Source organism: Lepisosteus platostomus, chromosome 3, assembly GCF_059453375.1.
Source record: "Lepisosteus platostomus isolate fLepPlt1 chromosome 3, fLepPlt1.hap1, whole genome shotgun sequence".
In the NCBI taxonomy this organism is placed as follows: domain Eukaryota; kingdom Metazoa; phylum Chordata; class Actinopteri; order Semionotiformes; family Lepisosteidae; genus Lepisosteus; species Lepisosteus platostomus.
The window spans coordinates 8,006,082-8,022,876 of NC_142613.1; the positions used below are offsets into that span (position 1 = coordinate 8,006,082).

Sequence of the window (16,795 nt, forward strand, 5' to 3'; positions counted from 1 at the left end):
AGTGACTGGTCTACACAACCACTAGCTTATCATTCTGCATCTCTGAATATCATACAAAATGATTAATCTCTAAAGAGGACTTAAATATCTTTGCTGTGCTCTTGATTGCAGACAAGTTCACCTTAGTCAAACTTAGTCAGGCCCTCAGACACACTAATGAAACAATAGTGTTGCTTTTCTATTTTTATTTTCACCAGGCTTTATAGTCAACAGGTTAAATAATCTCATCATGGTACACTCGACAAACTCTCTCACTAATAAGGTGATTTTGTGCCTGTGCAACAGTCATTTAATCAAAATGCTAACAAAAACATTTAATCGATTACCAAAATCTATAAACTTTATTTTTGTATAAACTTACATCAATAAATAGAGTGATTTGATTGTTTTGATGTTCAGTGTAGATGAAAAACATCAAGGAGACACTACCTGGAATACATTTGTTATAATTTATTAATCTAAGAATGTTACAATTATGAATGAAAGTTGCATTTGGTGCAAGTTTTGTATATCAATGAGAAGTCTAGGTTTTATAGTAAAATCTAGCACTTATTAACAATATTCCATTAATATGGTGATAGTCATCTCAAATGATCCTAAAATGTTCTGAATATATAACTGGACTGATTTCTTCACCACCGAAATGCAACACCCACCTAGGTGACACATGGTTGCCTGTGTGCACCAACAGTCCCACAATACAGTAAATCTTGCAGAGAAGTGAGAATTATTATAAGTGAGAACAGACTAGTTGAATTAAGTGTAAACATTACCAAGGACAGCATGAGAAAGACCAGAGTAGAATAGAGTCAGGACATCAAGGTTAACACCGTACGCTTACAGTGTCATGGGATTATTTACGAAGTCACAAATCACTGCAAAGTGTTCCCAGTCAACACTGTAATGATGTTTTTAATTTACTGAAAGACTGCTTTTATGGGTCTTAGGGATCAACCAAGCAGAACATGCATTTGCTGCACAAAGATCTAAATATACAGTTCAATTTATTAATATTCAATTCAATTTATTAATACAGCCCCAAAACATGCATAGCAAACCAACAGGTGTTATAATATATATGTGAATCAATCTGCCATGATATAAAAGGTAAATTATTCACTCAGGGATTACAAAGATAAGAATGAACGAAATCAGCATTAATATTCCTCACCTAAAACATTTGCCATTATCTATCTCATTTAAATCAGTTAAGTTAATTTAAATCAGTCTCATATACTTAATCACATTTATATTCTTGAAGACAAGTGCTGTATATACTTTATTCATTTTCTGTCGTGAAATAAACTTTTTTAAATATGTTTGGAATAATAATTTAACTCTTGAGAATATAATGTGAATATCAAAGTTTTATACAGACTGTCTGATCATTGGCCAGTCTGAAAAAAGAGCTGAGCTGGGCTTATTGTCAGCTGCCAGAATCTGTGTCGGGGATATCCCAGGATTCATAGAGAGCAGTACTTAGCCTGGAACTGAAGTTGGCTCCTCAAGGAATTCAGCATTGTGTAGAACTTCACTTTTTCAAAAAGGCTGTGCCCAGTGTTAGACTTGGTAGGAAGAACTTGATTCATTTCAGGCTATAGAATTATTTAATATGCTTTGATATTGAGGCTGTCAACAGGAAAGAGCAATTGGTCAAATGGACCTTCTGTTGAAGGAAGAATATTGGGTAGAATTCTCTTGACATACAGACTTACTGTCTCTCTCAGCCTGGCTTCTTGAACTAAAGTTAAAGTTCTGACCTGAACAACAGTAGTTGCGGTCTTGTGGTTGGTGATGTTGTGATCAACATCTCTTGATAGAGAGAGCCAAGAGGAGCAAAGAATATTGCAGTGCTATACCTTTTAAACCCAGAAATTACAGTTTGTGACAGGTATGACATTATCAAATGTAGTGCTGCTTATCAGAGAGGCCCCCTTCAGCTGTATTTCTGGTGCTTTACACAGAGGCCCAGGTGACTAGGGTTATTGTCTGGTCAAGGCAACAGAAATATTATTAGTTCAAGTAGGTACAGTAGCTGCGTCAGCATGCCTAGGCTGCAAAGGAACCAGTAAAGGCTTATTCCATGCTGAAAAGAGAAGAAAAGAAGCGCAATGTTTCTTCCACACCTGAAAAAAGCTCCACAGCCAAAATGTTGTGTATCTTTCCTTCTCTTTTCAGCGTGGAATAAACTTTACTTGTTCCTTTGCAGAAATATAATTAGAAATCTTTAAAAAGCACCTAACTTCTAGATTAATAATCTCTCTTGTGGCTACACCATACTGTGGCATTGATGTCAAATTTTGTCAGGAAAGAAATTACATCAACACCACTTTCAGCAGCAACCTAGTGTTCTTTGGAGGTCTCCCCATCCTTCCAGTGCTTGTAGGATCTGAAGACAGCAGGCTATAAGGCAGTAACACAGCAGGTAAAAGCAAAGGCCTTCCAACTGGAAAGAGAACAGTCCACAGGGAGTGGTGATTCCCCTCTTTCCTGGTTTGCCTTTCTTTGCCAGACTCTTCTTTTTGTCATTTTTTTTGTTAAAGTTTTTTTTTTTCCCTCCTTGTATGGATTCTGACAGTTGGAAAGCTCTGTCAATGATCCTGGCAAGCCAGACGAAAGCCAGAGGGAGGGAGAGGGAGAGGGAGAGAGAAGTCACGGGGTTAGTTTAATAAGCCCTGTCAATGCTTCGTTGCCTTTAAACAAATAAGGATGACAGATGATGAAGTGGCAAAGCACCACAATTATTCACCACCTGCCAGTGTGACTTCATCCTGAGCTCAGTTCCTTTTCACAAAATGCAAAGAAGAGCTGGTTTCATTATTCATTTATAAATATTAATTTATTATTTGTTACTCATAACTTTTGAATGTTCAGAGCAAAGCAGGAGGTTGCCCATTTATAAGAGAATTATGAAGGATGGGTCACTGGCTGGGTCATTTGCTATGCTACGTTGGAGTGGTCAGTAATTAAGAGCAGCAGTACCGAGGGTGTGCTCAGCAGGCAGAATGCCTTAATTGTAACAGGTTTGTCACCCGTCACCTTTTGTCAAGGTGGCTTTGAGCTTAAGCAGCACATTCCATAAATAGTGTGTTATGTGACTTAGCAAGTTGTTCAGAAATTCGAATTTGAAGAAGATATCCATTTTTTAAGAGTTTTCAGTGATTAGGTAAGAAGTGGACTTAAGGCAAAAATAAGTATACACTGCTACTTTTCAGTTCCACACAAGTGCATATATTTTCATTTTCCCATCTCCAGAGATTCTGAAAATATATTAATTCACTTACTATACAGTATATACTGTATTATTTCCACACATGAGCAAGGTGAAAATATATGTTTAACACCTGCTACAAACACTGTGTTGTTTTTGAATATTTTCTCATTCACTTACTCCAAACTCCGATATAGTGATAGCACAAAGGCATTGCTCTCCTTTCTCCAGATCATGGCCCATCATTGACAGGATAGAAACTGAATGACTGGCTGTGCTCCCCCACACACTATATGGTGAGGTACAGAGTACTGATTTAGTCCAGCTTCCAACATATTGATAGCACAAAGAAATTATTTCCCCACAAAGAATATGTGGGACATACAGTATTAGTTCCTTTCTGTGTTTTTCTTTATTTTTATCAGATCAGACACCTAAAAATTGAAATAATCTTGTGCCCCATAAGCTCTTTCACTAATGAGGTGATTAAACGGCTATGCATCATTCCAGTGTATCACAGTCAGACGAAAAAATAAATAAAAAAAACATTTAACCATTTTCCAAAACCATATACTTTTGTAAATCTTAGTTTTATTAGTGAAATCTTTAGCTCTGAAGTTTGATTACATGTATATTTTCTAAAATTGTGTATTCAAGAAGCCTAAAGGCTACAAGCTTTTGAAAATGAGGGAGGCAAAATTAATGACAGCCTTAAAACCACCATTCTTAAGTAAGGGGGTAGAATTGTTGAATTTAATGACAGGCCAGCAAAAGCAGGAAATTGGAGTTCTAAGATGATACAAGTGATGGCAGGCCCTTTCTTCTGAGTTGCAAAGGGAATGGAGCTTACAGAGCTGAGGATTTGCGTCATTTGTGCTTTCAGATGTTATTTTGGAATAAAGTTCCAGTCTAATCCAGTCGTTTCACTGCCACCATCTTAATTGACTTTCAGATATGCAGATGCCTATTTCTTTCAAAGTGCGTTTGCAAAGCGGCTGAGCGCCAACCAGAATCCCCTTCAGGAGAATTGTGTTTCTGTCCATGCAAATCTGTCAGTTAGAGGTTAAGAGGCAATCCTGAGGCCTTCCACAATCATCCTGTGTTGGGGGAAGTGAGGCAGTAATCCTGATTAATCTTTGGATCCCTCTTCCTTGGGTCTGTCGCATCGTCTCCAGCATTCAAAAGGAAGTTCTGGGGTCCACCATCTGAAGCAGTACAGCTTGGGCAAGTCATTCTCAAAGCGGTCTTAAACCTTCTTGACAAGAGACTTTACAATGGATAATTGCATCCTTACTGCAAATACTTTGGGTTCTCCCATTTATGGTGAAGCAGGCAATATGCGGATTATTACAGTCTGTGGATAAAGGGCTGCATCTTTGTGTGACAGCCACCTGGTATGATTTACAAAGCAGCCCATTCCCTTCCTGGGGCTCACTGTGAGCCCTACACCATCTGAACTCTGCAAATGTGGATCCTGCTTATTTTTTTTCTCTGGTTTCCTCCCACTTTCCAGAAACATGCAAGCTGTGATTGGCTACTCTAAATTGTCTCTTTCCTGGGAGCTTTTAAGGGGCTTTCATGCATGGGGGTTGGTTCCCAGTATACTCCGATCTGGTTGTTATAGCCAGTTCTGGAAACAGAACAAGAATAGTATAAAGAAATAGAACACAATGAGGCTGAAGAGCCAGATGGCTTCCTCACATTGGTGGCCAGTCCAATACTATGATTTTAGCTTTGATCGTTGGATGTGGCTCTTAGACCAGACATTGCTGGTACAACTCTAAACTGCCATTGAAATTTCCGAGTTGGCAGCAGGGTTAGATGGGCTTTGGTGAGCAAAGGTTATGTTGACTTTCTAAACACTTGTGGCTCGCTGACCATTTGATCATTTTTGAGCTTGCAGCTTTACATCTAACCCTGCTGCTGACTAGGAAATTCCACTCACAGGAGGATGAGGAATTGACTTGAACCGACAATGGCTGGGCTTATAGAGCTCTACCTGATACCCTAAATAAGCAGCTTTAGAGTTTTGTTTTTGACTTGGCGAGTAAGCTCATTCCATTACCCTGACAATTTTAAGAAAGAAATAAGGAATCGTTTATCACAAACCCTGGCTCTCTGTGTCACTGGTTTGAACAGTGAGAGTCTCTGTGGTTGCGATTTTAATGAATCTGTGTTTTTTTCATTTACCATTGTTTTTCACCCCCAACATCAGCCCTGAAAATGATTTCACAGCATCCAGTGAAATTTGGACATGAATGCTAGTCATGGCTACCCCTGCAGAAGAATCCCTAATCACCCTAATCACTTTTTAATGTTTGATGCCATTACATGATGGAAATATACTCCTCTTGCTATTCGTGAGAGTGATTTTAATTTAGCCATTCTTTGCAGTGTTCTCACAATGGCGCCATGGCAGACCGATCAAACCACTTAACTTGTCATTCAATAGTCAATACTAGATCATTTCCTTCCTCTGACTGTGACATTGTGTCTTTGACCATTTTTGTATCACCCTTGAATCCACAAATGCTACAGAGATATTTGCATCTACAAAATATAAAAAAATAAAACATTTCTATGACTTGTGACAAGGCTTGCATAATATTGTAATGCCATCATTAATTCAGGGATAGCTAGATTTTCAGGAAAAAGAATAAAAAGCCCATAGCAGCATTACGTGTAAAAGAAAGCAGGATTTCTCTAAAGCATGCTTGAAATTAAAACTGAATAAAATGTATTTAATACATGGGTTATTTTGCACCTGACCACATGCATTATGGTTGGGTGGCTTTTGTTATTTCCATACAGAACAATATAGATTGCTGGAGCGTGTTTAGTCACCAGCAGACCTCAGGGCCACTGACTTTACAAAAACAAAAATGAAAATGCCAACTCCAAAAAACACGTCTTGAGTCTGCCCTTAAAAATAAATTTACAGTTTGTACTTCGGTGAAGTGGACGCCTGCCCTGTTTCTTTGTAGCACATTTATATTGCACCAGACGGTGCTTGAAGGTAAACTCTCTGACAAGGCCTCAAACATGAACTTGTTTGGATGTGGTTACTTTAAAGCAGACCTGCTGCTTATTCCCAAAACACTTTTCACAAACTTCCGCGCAGTCCCCACTCACTCCATAGGGACAGATGTTACCTGGAGAGCCAGCTGACTCGAACACTATGTATTCCTCTTTCCAGGCCTGAAGATTCACGAAGTGATGATTAATGTGTCCCGACAGCAGGTTGAAGATTTTCACGGGCCAGAAGATTACTGGTGTTTATGTGTTGCCTGGAGTCACCTGGGTACATCAAAAAGTCGCAAGGCCACAGTTCGAATAGCATGTGAGTGTGGGTTGTGGGGGAGAAGGAACTCTTTTCCTACGTGTAAATATCTGTTTGCAAAATGCAACAGAAGGCATGTTGTTTGGATTTATAAATTTGTTGGTGTTAAGGCTCTTTTTTCTTTAATGTGTGGAATTTTGCTACGTATGAATATTGTAAATCTAATCATTTATGATAGTTTGAAATGTCTAAACCCACTTGAATGGGTTTGAATGTGTGCTGGAGTGACCAGTCTGTGTTATGCTTTGTTTTTATGGAGAACAGACATTTCCAATTAAAAATAGCTATCATATAGTTAATTGTGCCTTATTGTTTTGTACCTAGTTTCTAAAACAAGACTTGAATGCTTTCAAAAGCAAAGGCATTAACTTGGAGAACTGTGTGCATGACAGAGGAAGACATGATTTGCATTCAGATGATGGTTCTTCCTTATCTTTGCTTGCAGACTTGCGGAAGAATTTTGAGCAGGACCCTCAGGGAAAAGAGGTGCCCCTCGAGGGCATGATTGTGTTGCACTGCCGTCCCCCAGAGGGAGTGCCTCAGGCAGAGGTAAGACACGCTATACCACTGTGCTCCAGAAGGAGGCGCTCTAACATTCAAAAGAACCCTGCTGCCTCAAAAGATAACTAAGTGGGGAAAAGAAAATAAATCATGCACGTTTTTTTTTCCAGTTGTAATTTTTGAATAAAGCAGAACAAGGTACTCTCCAAAAGTTTGTTTATTCATTACTTTAGGGCTCTGCTTTCGTTGATGAAGTCTCTACAGCAGACAAATTGTTGTATTATTGGTAAGCCACTTTACAACTCAACTGTCTTTCTGTGAGAAGGTAAACTAGCTATTGACTGAGATATACACAAGTAAAATAAATACTACAAAATAGATGCATTTTTATTTTAATTTATTTTTATATTAGTAATACACGGATGCTACAATATCCATTTTTAAGCTGCTGTCCCTAGACCATACGGATCTTCTTTTGTACACTGTACGGTGGTACTAGAGAGGAGTTTTGACGCTGTTGAGTGTTGATTGAGTAAACACCTGGCAGAGCAATTTTGGGCCCTATCCATAAAAACCTTCTAGTTGTGATTACATCCCACTACAAGGGCAGATTCCTGGGACTCAAATCATAGCGTAAACTCTAAGCAATAACTATTTCTCTTCACACTATTTGTCAGGAGACATGAACAACACAAAGAGAAATGGCATAAAAATCAGTGAAGAATTGAATTCTGCCACTTGTATTTTCTGTTTAATATTCACATCTCAGTTCTGTGAGTTACTGTGAGCCATGAAAGGCTTTTTTATATCATGTAAATGCAAATTTTCAATTTATTCTTCTAAAACACTCTCTCTTGGATTTGTGTCAACCTTGCCCGGACATAAAAAAAATAAAGATTGCATAAATTGTAAAGTAGTGAACATTCACATTATTCTGGTCTTCCACTGAAAATGACATTAGGTTTAGCACAATTGAATTTGTGTGATGTATAATTCCACTTCAGCGGCACTCTTTTCACTTCCGCAAAAAGTTCTACATTTTTGAAAAATATAGTGTTGTACCCCATCAGCTTTTGTTCGGAAATTCACAGGAAGGTCTTTGGATTTTTTTCACATATTGTTAAGTCTCTAACCCTGCAAAGCTAGGTTTCCAGCTTCAGTGAAGGAAGGTTGTGTTCTTAGGGTAGCTATCTGTGAAGTTAAGAACAGCAGCCAGAAAATGGCCTTTTTCTAAACCCTGATGCAGTGAAAAGCTTTTCTCCTGTAGACAGATCACGCACTCTGAGCCAGGACCCTAATGCTTTGAAGAACAGAGATCTTGAAAGCGATCACACTGGAATTGCAACACATACAGGTTTAAAAAACTGCGGATCTTGGAAAGAACAACTAGAGACACGTTGCTTAAACAGCTGTTAACAATAGGTGACATGAATAAATAGCTTTTATGTAGCCCTGCTGCCTGCTCTCTAAGGAAAAATAGTTGAAACTTTCTCCTCTTTTACAAGTTATATTGTGGACTTTTTTGAAAACAGCTGTTTAAAACCACATGATAGCGATACAGAAAACTGCGGTTTAAAACATCTCCTCAAGAACTGGCACTTTGTATTTGAGACCTGCAAGGGTAATACTGTAGCTTCAGACATTTATGATGCAAGGGTATTTGCTTCAGATATTTTCTGTTGCTTGCTTCTAACCCGAGAGAAAATAGAGCAGTAAAATAACCAGAGGCAAATGAATAATTGGGAGTTGTGCGCATCAGACTACTTGGAGAGGCCATCGTTTTTGCCTGATGTACTATTTGATTTCCCTGAATGGTGAGTAACTCGCCAAAAGTTCATCAAGCCTGTCACTACTGAGAGCAACAAGCAATCGTGAGTAAAAGAACTATTATGCTGCTCAAGGCTTGCTTGGGGCGGTAAAAAAATCTCCAGAGTTTGCCTTGCAGTTTAAGCATTATATCTTTCACAGGCATCATTTGGCAGCCAGGGACACTGAGAGAGAATATACTGTAACTGCACACTGGCCACATCATTGCCATAAGGCCTTATGAAAGCACCTCAAAAACAGATCTGCAGCACCAAAGAAAGTGACTCAGGCTTTTTTTTTCTGACAGTTCTTTCTTCCTAAAGCCAAAAGGCAATCTGTAGGAGGCCATACCCAGTTTTACATATATGTCTATGTCAATCCAAATCTAGTCCAGCACTCCTGCAGGAATTGGATCAAACGGCAAAAAACACCAGGGGGCAGCAGCTGGAGAAGAAGGCGTTTCTAAAGCCTATGATCCAGAAGCTGTTGTTAAGAGAAGCTGTGTTAAGATGATTGAGGTTTTAAGGAGGCCTTCCCGTGAGGAGGGATTTGCACACATAAGGGTGTTTGGTTGTCCATGGGTATGTCAGGTTCAGCCTTGAAAGAGTTTTCTATACACTATGCACTTTCCTGTACTCTGCAGTTTTCACTTGTTGCTTGATTTACTGTAGGCATTCTGGGTTCTCCTCCCTTGCAGTTTCCACAGTGCAATTTGCCTGGACAAATAACTCTCCCAGAAAACCAGATTGAATAGGACAGGGGATGCAAATTAGCATTGCTTAAAATTTGTGAATAAAATTACAAAACATCTTGTACTCAGAAGAGGAAAAAATGAAGTGGAAAAGGATATAAACAAATACAGTATACCAGTTTAAAGGCCTTTACCAGTTACTCCAGCTTGTTGAAAGGCTGCTGTGCTCCATGCAAGTGGGTCCTGGAAATCTTTTCAGAACTGCTGTTTATTTTCCTTTGTGATCTGTACAAAAGATGTATCAAGCATATAAACCATACAAAACTGTATTATAGAATCCTCAAGAAGCAGAACAAATATCAAAATACAGTGGATAGATGATTCGATTTTTCAAGACTTGCTTTAAATGTTAATAAATGACTAACTTAAGTTTAAAAGCACTTGAAAGCTACAGAGGGAAATAAATGCACCATTAGGCACATATTAAGCAGCAATTGCTTTGTACAGCGTAATTACTCGTCATATCTCCAGTAATATGAAGTTATTAGGTATGTTTTAAATATAATTATTAACCAATAAGGATATTGATAGTTATGTCAGATGGATTTGTAAAGGTTGTAAGAGCAGCACAGTTCAAATTTTAACAGTTGAGCTTGAACGCAATTCTTATTAAATGCATGGCATTTTTTTTCTTCTGTTCTGAATCATTATTTTGTTTTCTATCCATTCAGAGCAGCATTGGAACTGCTGTCACGGGTACAACTCAGATCAGCCCAGCTCCAAAATGTGTCAAACTGGCTGTGGGCACAAAACTGGACCCATACTGCAAGGGTTCTGAACACAGTTGAGCAATCCAGAGGAGTAACTCACCATAAAACTAATTTTATACTCTCCACCTATCTGCTGCAACCTCAGTGATCAATATGTTTTACCCAAGACTCAGCTCTGATGGCACTTTCATAGCATATGCAGTCCAACTCCAGATTGAAACCCCTGCTACAAACACACTTACCAACACCTGCCAAGACTGACCACATGGCCCAAATGTGTCAGATTCAGTGTAGAAATTTGGATCCTTTGGTGCTGCTGGTTTGAACCTTGAGATGTCCATCAAAATGATGACACTATACTTTACACTATGAGCCCTTCCATAGATTGTGGCAAAGAAATTAGATACATTACTGCAGGCTTGTGCCTGTGAAATTTAACATTTAAAGTAAGATCTAGTTAAGATTAAATCTGGATTAAATAAACTAAGAAACCAACAAGCAAAATGAGACCATTCAGGTCCAGATAGTATAAAATGATATCTATACATATACAATTTCTTGCATTAGGAATTTGTCTTTTCACATACCCCAACTTGCTCTCCATGAGACACACAGACAGGGAGAGAAGCTTGGGGTCAGAGCGCAGGGTCAGCCATTTATACAGCACCCTTGAGCAGGTGGGGTTAAGGGCCTTGCTCAGGGGCCCAACAGAGTTGGATTCCTCTGCCATCCACGGAATTTGAATCGGCAGTCTTCCAGCCACAGGCACAGATCCTTAGCCACAGAGCCACCGCTCCGCCACCTATAAAATAAAAATCATAAAATATAGATGCTAGAGTTATGCTAGCACATTTGTAGAAAGTATGTGTATATATTTGAAATTCTGGATGGATTTGTGATCCTGGAAGTAGTTCAGGTCAGTTGTTAAAGCGGTGGACAGAAATTGTGGTTTAGAAAGACAGTTTAACCTGATAAAAGTAGCCTATTAGCATTTCATCATTTGAGGTGTAGAGCCCTTGACAGTACAGTGTCACACTACCTCCAACTGTTTATATACTGTATAATATATACAGTACTGTACACATATATGGATATTATATATTCCTAGCCTTTTTCTTGTGGGATAGCCTCCAAGACAGCAAATGATGAGCTTCATTATAAAGCCAAGCAATTACATTTCTAGCCTGGGCACAATGAATTCCATTTGAAACGGAAGATAACACTGCACAGGGCGGAATAGTAATTTGCTGTTTCACGACTCAAGGGAAGAAAGCGGCATTTTGGAAGCAGCAGGGAGGCGTGCAGGCAACAAGGCCCGATCCGCGTTTTCCTCTTTTATTAACCTCTGGAGCAGAACCCAGTGCCAATCACAAATGTTTCCAACAGGGCCGTGCAATACAGGCATGACTGGGAATTGGAGCATCTTTAAAGTAGGCCACAAGTTGACATTTCCTGTGGGCTTGGCCTCATTTTTTGTGTATTTGAGGGAATTTACCAGTGTTCAATAACTGTGTCTGCAGAAAGGCTGTGTCACTCATAGTATAGTGTATTATATCCAACAAAGAGAGATTATGCCTCTGGGTGGATTCATTTAGACTGCACGGTGGTTCCCAGAACTTTTGAAGGGACTGTTCCATCTCCACTGGGACACTGCCAAAGCCAATTAATCCTTATAATTGCGTTGGTGAAACGGCGCTGTGATCAGAAAATCAAGCAGAGAGCCATAGATTCATTAAATTTGCTGTGCAGTTTGAGAATCCGATTGCTCTGGCTAGCTGCTAGAGTTAAAAGAAAGTGGAGAAAAATGGGGTTAGTTTCACTTCAGATCAAAATCAGGACATAGCTGTCATGGAAAGGCACTTCCGTGCTCTGTCACATCCCCTGTTTGGTTCTTTTTTACCTTATAATAATCTGATTAAAAGACAAATCAGATGTTTTTACTGTAAAACTGATTTAACCACTTGAACCAGATTGAGAAATACAGAAATAGTGGAAAAATCAACTGAGGCAATGCTACGGGCTAATATATTTACTAGTTATCAAAACACTTGGGTTCCAGGAGAAGATGAAGTAAAAACATTGTATAACCCCTCCATAAATGTTTTGCATTGTCGTATTTGCATCTGTAGTGGGACGTGCCCAGGCAGCAATACAACATGATTTTTTTTGCACAAAATGGATGGCTACAATCATGAGGTGGCAAGGATTAAGTAGTTTTCCACATCACCCTCCAGAACACTAATGACAGGATGAAATCATACACCCTGTTGAAATTGGATAAAGACTGTCAGGTTCTCATGATGATGCTTCAGGAAGCTTTGCTGTGGAAAAGTGTGTCATAACCCTGCTTTCCGGAAAACCAAAATGTAGAAAAAAAACCCTACCCTTCATACTTTAAGTACTGACATTTAGCAAACAGACAGAGCTAATAACCAGAAAAAACAGCAAACCCCTGGGTAATTCTAACAGATAACAGTCCAACCTGGTGCTCTTTATCACTCGAGCCAAACTGGTGGATAAATTCAAATGCGAGCCGAAGAAGGATGTTGCCATTGACCCTGATTGCGTCTAAGTGGCTTGGAATGAAATTAGCAGACCCCGTTTTGTGAGAACTGTCTGTCAGCATTGTTGGATGTAATTGAAACAAATGTGCCAATTAGGAAAATTCATTCCTCATGTCCCCGCGCATACTTATTGGGCTAATTTGTATCTGTCCTTCCGTTTCCACCATAGATCTTTTCATCATTAGCCTTCAGCAGCACTTAACATCAGCATTGGAATACAGAGCAGGTATGAGTCCTGAAAAGCACAGACTGACTGTGCAACCAGCTAATTGTCTTCAGGATGTCTTAGATGGAAAGCAAAAAATGAGCACTTCTGGTTTTACTACGTCTGTCCACCATACTGTGGAGTCTGCATGGGGTCTGTTGGAGGCTTTAATCATCAGACATGAGTCAGATTTTTGATCCTGTGGCATATGTAACATGCTACCGTTTCCGGGCTCCTGATACAAGGCTTGTTTCCTTTTTGATCGGCCAGATCAATAGGATCTAAAGAACGTTGTACAGTTTGGGTCTTGGCCTGCCAATAAAAATCAAAAATACTGTTTTCATGCATGAGATGACTTCATACAAAAATCAGTTGGAATGGACATTCATTCAGTTATTGAAACTCATGATACCATGAGCCTGACTTGCTTTTATAAGTATTGTTTCAGAACCTCATCTGACCCTGATGTCAACTAAAAGATTCTTCATCACAGCAGTATGTCACTTTATACACTGATGTTGCTTTCAAAAGGCCATCCATATACAGTAGGACGTCAAGAAAGAATTTTTTGAACTGTCTAGATTAAGTCTTCCCACGTTCAGCCCCTGGGACCCCAGTGTCTTTTAGTTTTCATTCCAAGTGAACTTAGTAGTTTTCATTGAACCCTTTTAGTGAATCTGATGATTAATTAAACTGATTCCATTGCATTCAGTTCTTAAACAGTTGACAGAACACCTATAAAATTTCTTAAATCACTTGAAATCTGCAAATCTTCTAGAAGATGGAAACAATGTCTAAGTTAATGAATATTACAATTATTCAGTTCATTAAGAAATTGAGAACTGAGATTCTCAATAATTAGTCATTCTCAAGGTCTGGAGCTACCATTAATAAAGATTATTAGAAGACAAGCCTTCAGAGACACATACTGTAACCACCCAAACTTTGCATGTAATTCACAGTATTATTAGGTCCATAATGAGAGCTCAATATGAATTATAACAAATCCCCAAAATACTTATTTGAGACTGTGTTTTAAGATTAAAATCATATTGATTTTGCTTTTTTTCACTTCATAACTTCACAGAGGAGGGTATCCCCAGGAGAGACAAAGAATAATAGATGCAGAAATTCAGAAGAAAGATCGAGCAACATGCTGTCATTGGATTTCTGATGCTAGAGAACACTGATCCAAAGGGAATTTACAAATGCAGGTTGAAAGTGTTCTCAAGTGCAAAAATTCAATAATACTGTAGAACAAAACATGATTTTATATTGTGAAGCATCCAGTAGGAGTTACCTGCAAAGAGAAATGGAAAATAAGAAATAAACCAGTGTAGCTTATTTAGCCATCTGAGTATATTCAATGTGTGATATAAAAAATATATTTCTGCAACAGAAATATCATCTGGTGTTTGAATGAGGCTCAGATCTTTTCAAAGCACTACTGCATAAATCTTTGATTTCACATGATTAAGCTACATGGTGTCCAGCTTTAGCATCATGTGCCACACCTAAGATTTTCTGAAATCATTTTCCACCTTCCGTACCTTTCTAAATGTGTTTTAGAAGGAAAACCAATTCCCTAATGTTCCAAATAAAAAAAATGCATTTCAACTGTCTACATTGACTCTTAAAATGAATCTCCCAAATAGTATCTGCTACTCTTGGTTGCTTCATTGTGTTATTTTCATGATCAGTGTTTAAGCAGATTTAAATATACCACGGTGATTAATATTTTTGAGTATGGGCCCTGGGATATAACGGAAAACATGAATACATGGCTGGTTTTAAAGCACACGCTACTGGTGTTTCGACAGGTGGAATGGCTGAAGAACGAGGAGCCAGTGAGCTCTCTAAAAGACGACAACATTGACACAAGAGCAGATCACAACCTCATCATTAATCAGGCAAGGTTGTCCGATTCAGGAAACTATACATGTCTGGCGAGCAACATCGTGGCTAAGAGACGGAGTGCAACAGCGACTGTGGTGGTGTATGGTAAGTTTTGCTGGGGCCCTTTTCCTTTCTTACAAAAGAAGTAGCAACTAAACCCTGCTGAAAGCCTTCACTCTAAACAGCAAACCAGCATCCATTCTGAGAAATTAATTGTGGATCTTTGCACTAAAGACTTTCTTGTTGCTAAAGTGCATTGTATTTATCAATCATAATACCAGTCTTAACAAACATTGTATGTTTTCTCCTTGCCTAAATAGTTTTATTGTTGAAAGGTTGTATTAAAGCAGAGAAATAATCTAAGATGTTTCAAAGTAATGTAATTGAGATTACTGGAGCAAAGAATAAACAATGTGCCATTTTTTAGTTTTGGAAAAATTAGAAATGATTTATTAATTTAGAAAATATTCCTAAAACAGTGATACCTTTCCTTCTTTAATTGACCAGAAATCTATGAATATGTCCAATGACGCATCCTTGTACTATGAGAACATAGTTGTCCCTAACTTTAGTAACATTAAGAAACACCTCAAGTTAATGGAAGGTAAATGCTTTGCTTCATGGGAGAAAATCTTATCCTTGACAATTGAAAATTGGTTTCAGCATTTCAAAGGTAGATCAAGGTAGAGGTCTTAAATGCTTTAAAATAAAATACTGTAATTTAAACTATACCTACCATGATTATTTGTATTTCTTTGATTTAGACAATAAGATAGTTATGGAAAGGCACAGCTTGTACTGAATTTCACAATGATAAAAATGTAAACCACATCTTAAGTCAGAAAAAAGCATGTTACCAGATAGATAGCATTACTATTATGTTTCCTGTTATTTCTAAAAATGTCCTTTGGATTGGTTTTGAACTCACATTTAGTAGCTCAGTTCATTACAATTCTCTTTGTTCATTGATGTGCTGATGAGTCTCAGCAGAGTTTACCAAGAGGCCACAGCTTGCCTTTCAAGCCATTAGATATGGGTGCCGTTTATGTAACTGACATAGTTTCCTATTAAAAGTGCTGTCAATGAAAAAATAATTAGATACTTTTTTAACCTTACCTTAAAATGTGCAAAACACAATCAATAATTAACGAGCATCCTACCACAGAGCTGTTGAGAGCTGTGGAAGAATTTCCTTAAGTAAAAAAAATCAAGATACTGTAACAAGAGGCTGCAAAAGAGAGGAAGCATTTCCGCCTGTCTTGCTCATTGGGTAGTTTGATGGTTAAGTGATTCTAAAATTTCATCCCATCATTTTTTGAAGGCAGATTTGAAGTTGCATCCATCTGCTCCAGACAGGACAGCCATATCTACAGTAACTGTACTGTATATAGTACTGTATATAAAGTATTTCCTATTCTCTGCCCTAAATTAATTCCTTTCTAATGTTTCATTAGAAACCCAGATCCTTTTCAAATTTTAGCTTCCAGCACCTCAAAATCCTCCATATTATATGAGTAGTGTACAGTATACAGTATTTCTACTTCCTGTGTGGATTGTTTTGCACATTTTGATGTTATATTTGATTTGGTAAGCATCTCCCTCCTCCATGTTTTTGTCTTTTTGTAATTCCCTGGCCACTCTTTCTGTGCTTGTCGCTCCCCCGATTTTTGTATTATCTGCAAATACTGTATACAGTATGTGTACCAGAATCTAAATAATTGAAATAGACTGTTATTCTCCTGAGCCTCCTGCAAGTTTAAATTTGGGAAATTAGTAAAAAAAATACATTCTCTCAAGTTCTGAAGGATATC

The 16,795-nt window shown here is 38.3% G+C and overlaps 1 protein-coding gene across 1 annotated transcript in view; it reads left to right on the forward strand.

Moving 5' to 3' along the window:
* Positions 1 to 16,795, forward strand: part of unc5db (unc-5 netrin receptor Db) — a 244,701-nt gene that overhangs the window by 167,304 nt on the left and 60,602 nt on the right. The window contains exons 3-5 of the mRNA XM_088624196.1: positions 6,408 to 6,551; positions 6,997 to 7,100; positions 14,909 to 15,089. Of these exons, the coding sequence (XP_088480322.1) occupies positions 6,408 to 6,551; positions 6,997 to 7,100; positions 14,909 to 15,089 (429 nt within the window). The remainder of the gene's footprint in view (positions 1 to 6,407; positions 6,552 to 6,996; positions 7,101 to 14,908; positions 15,090 to 16,795) is intronic.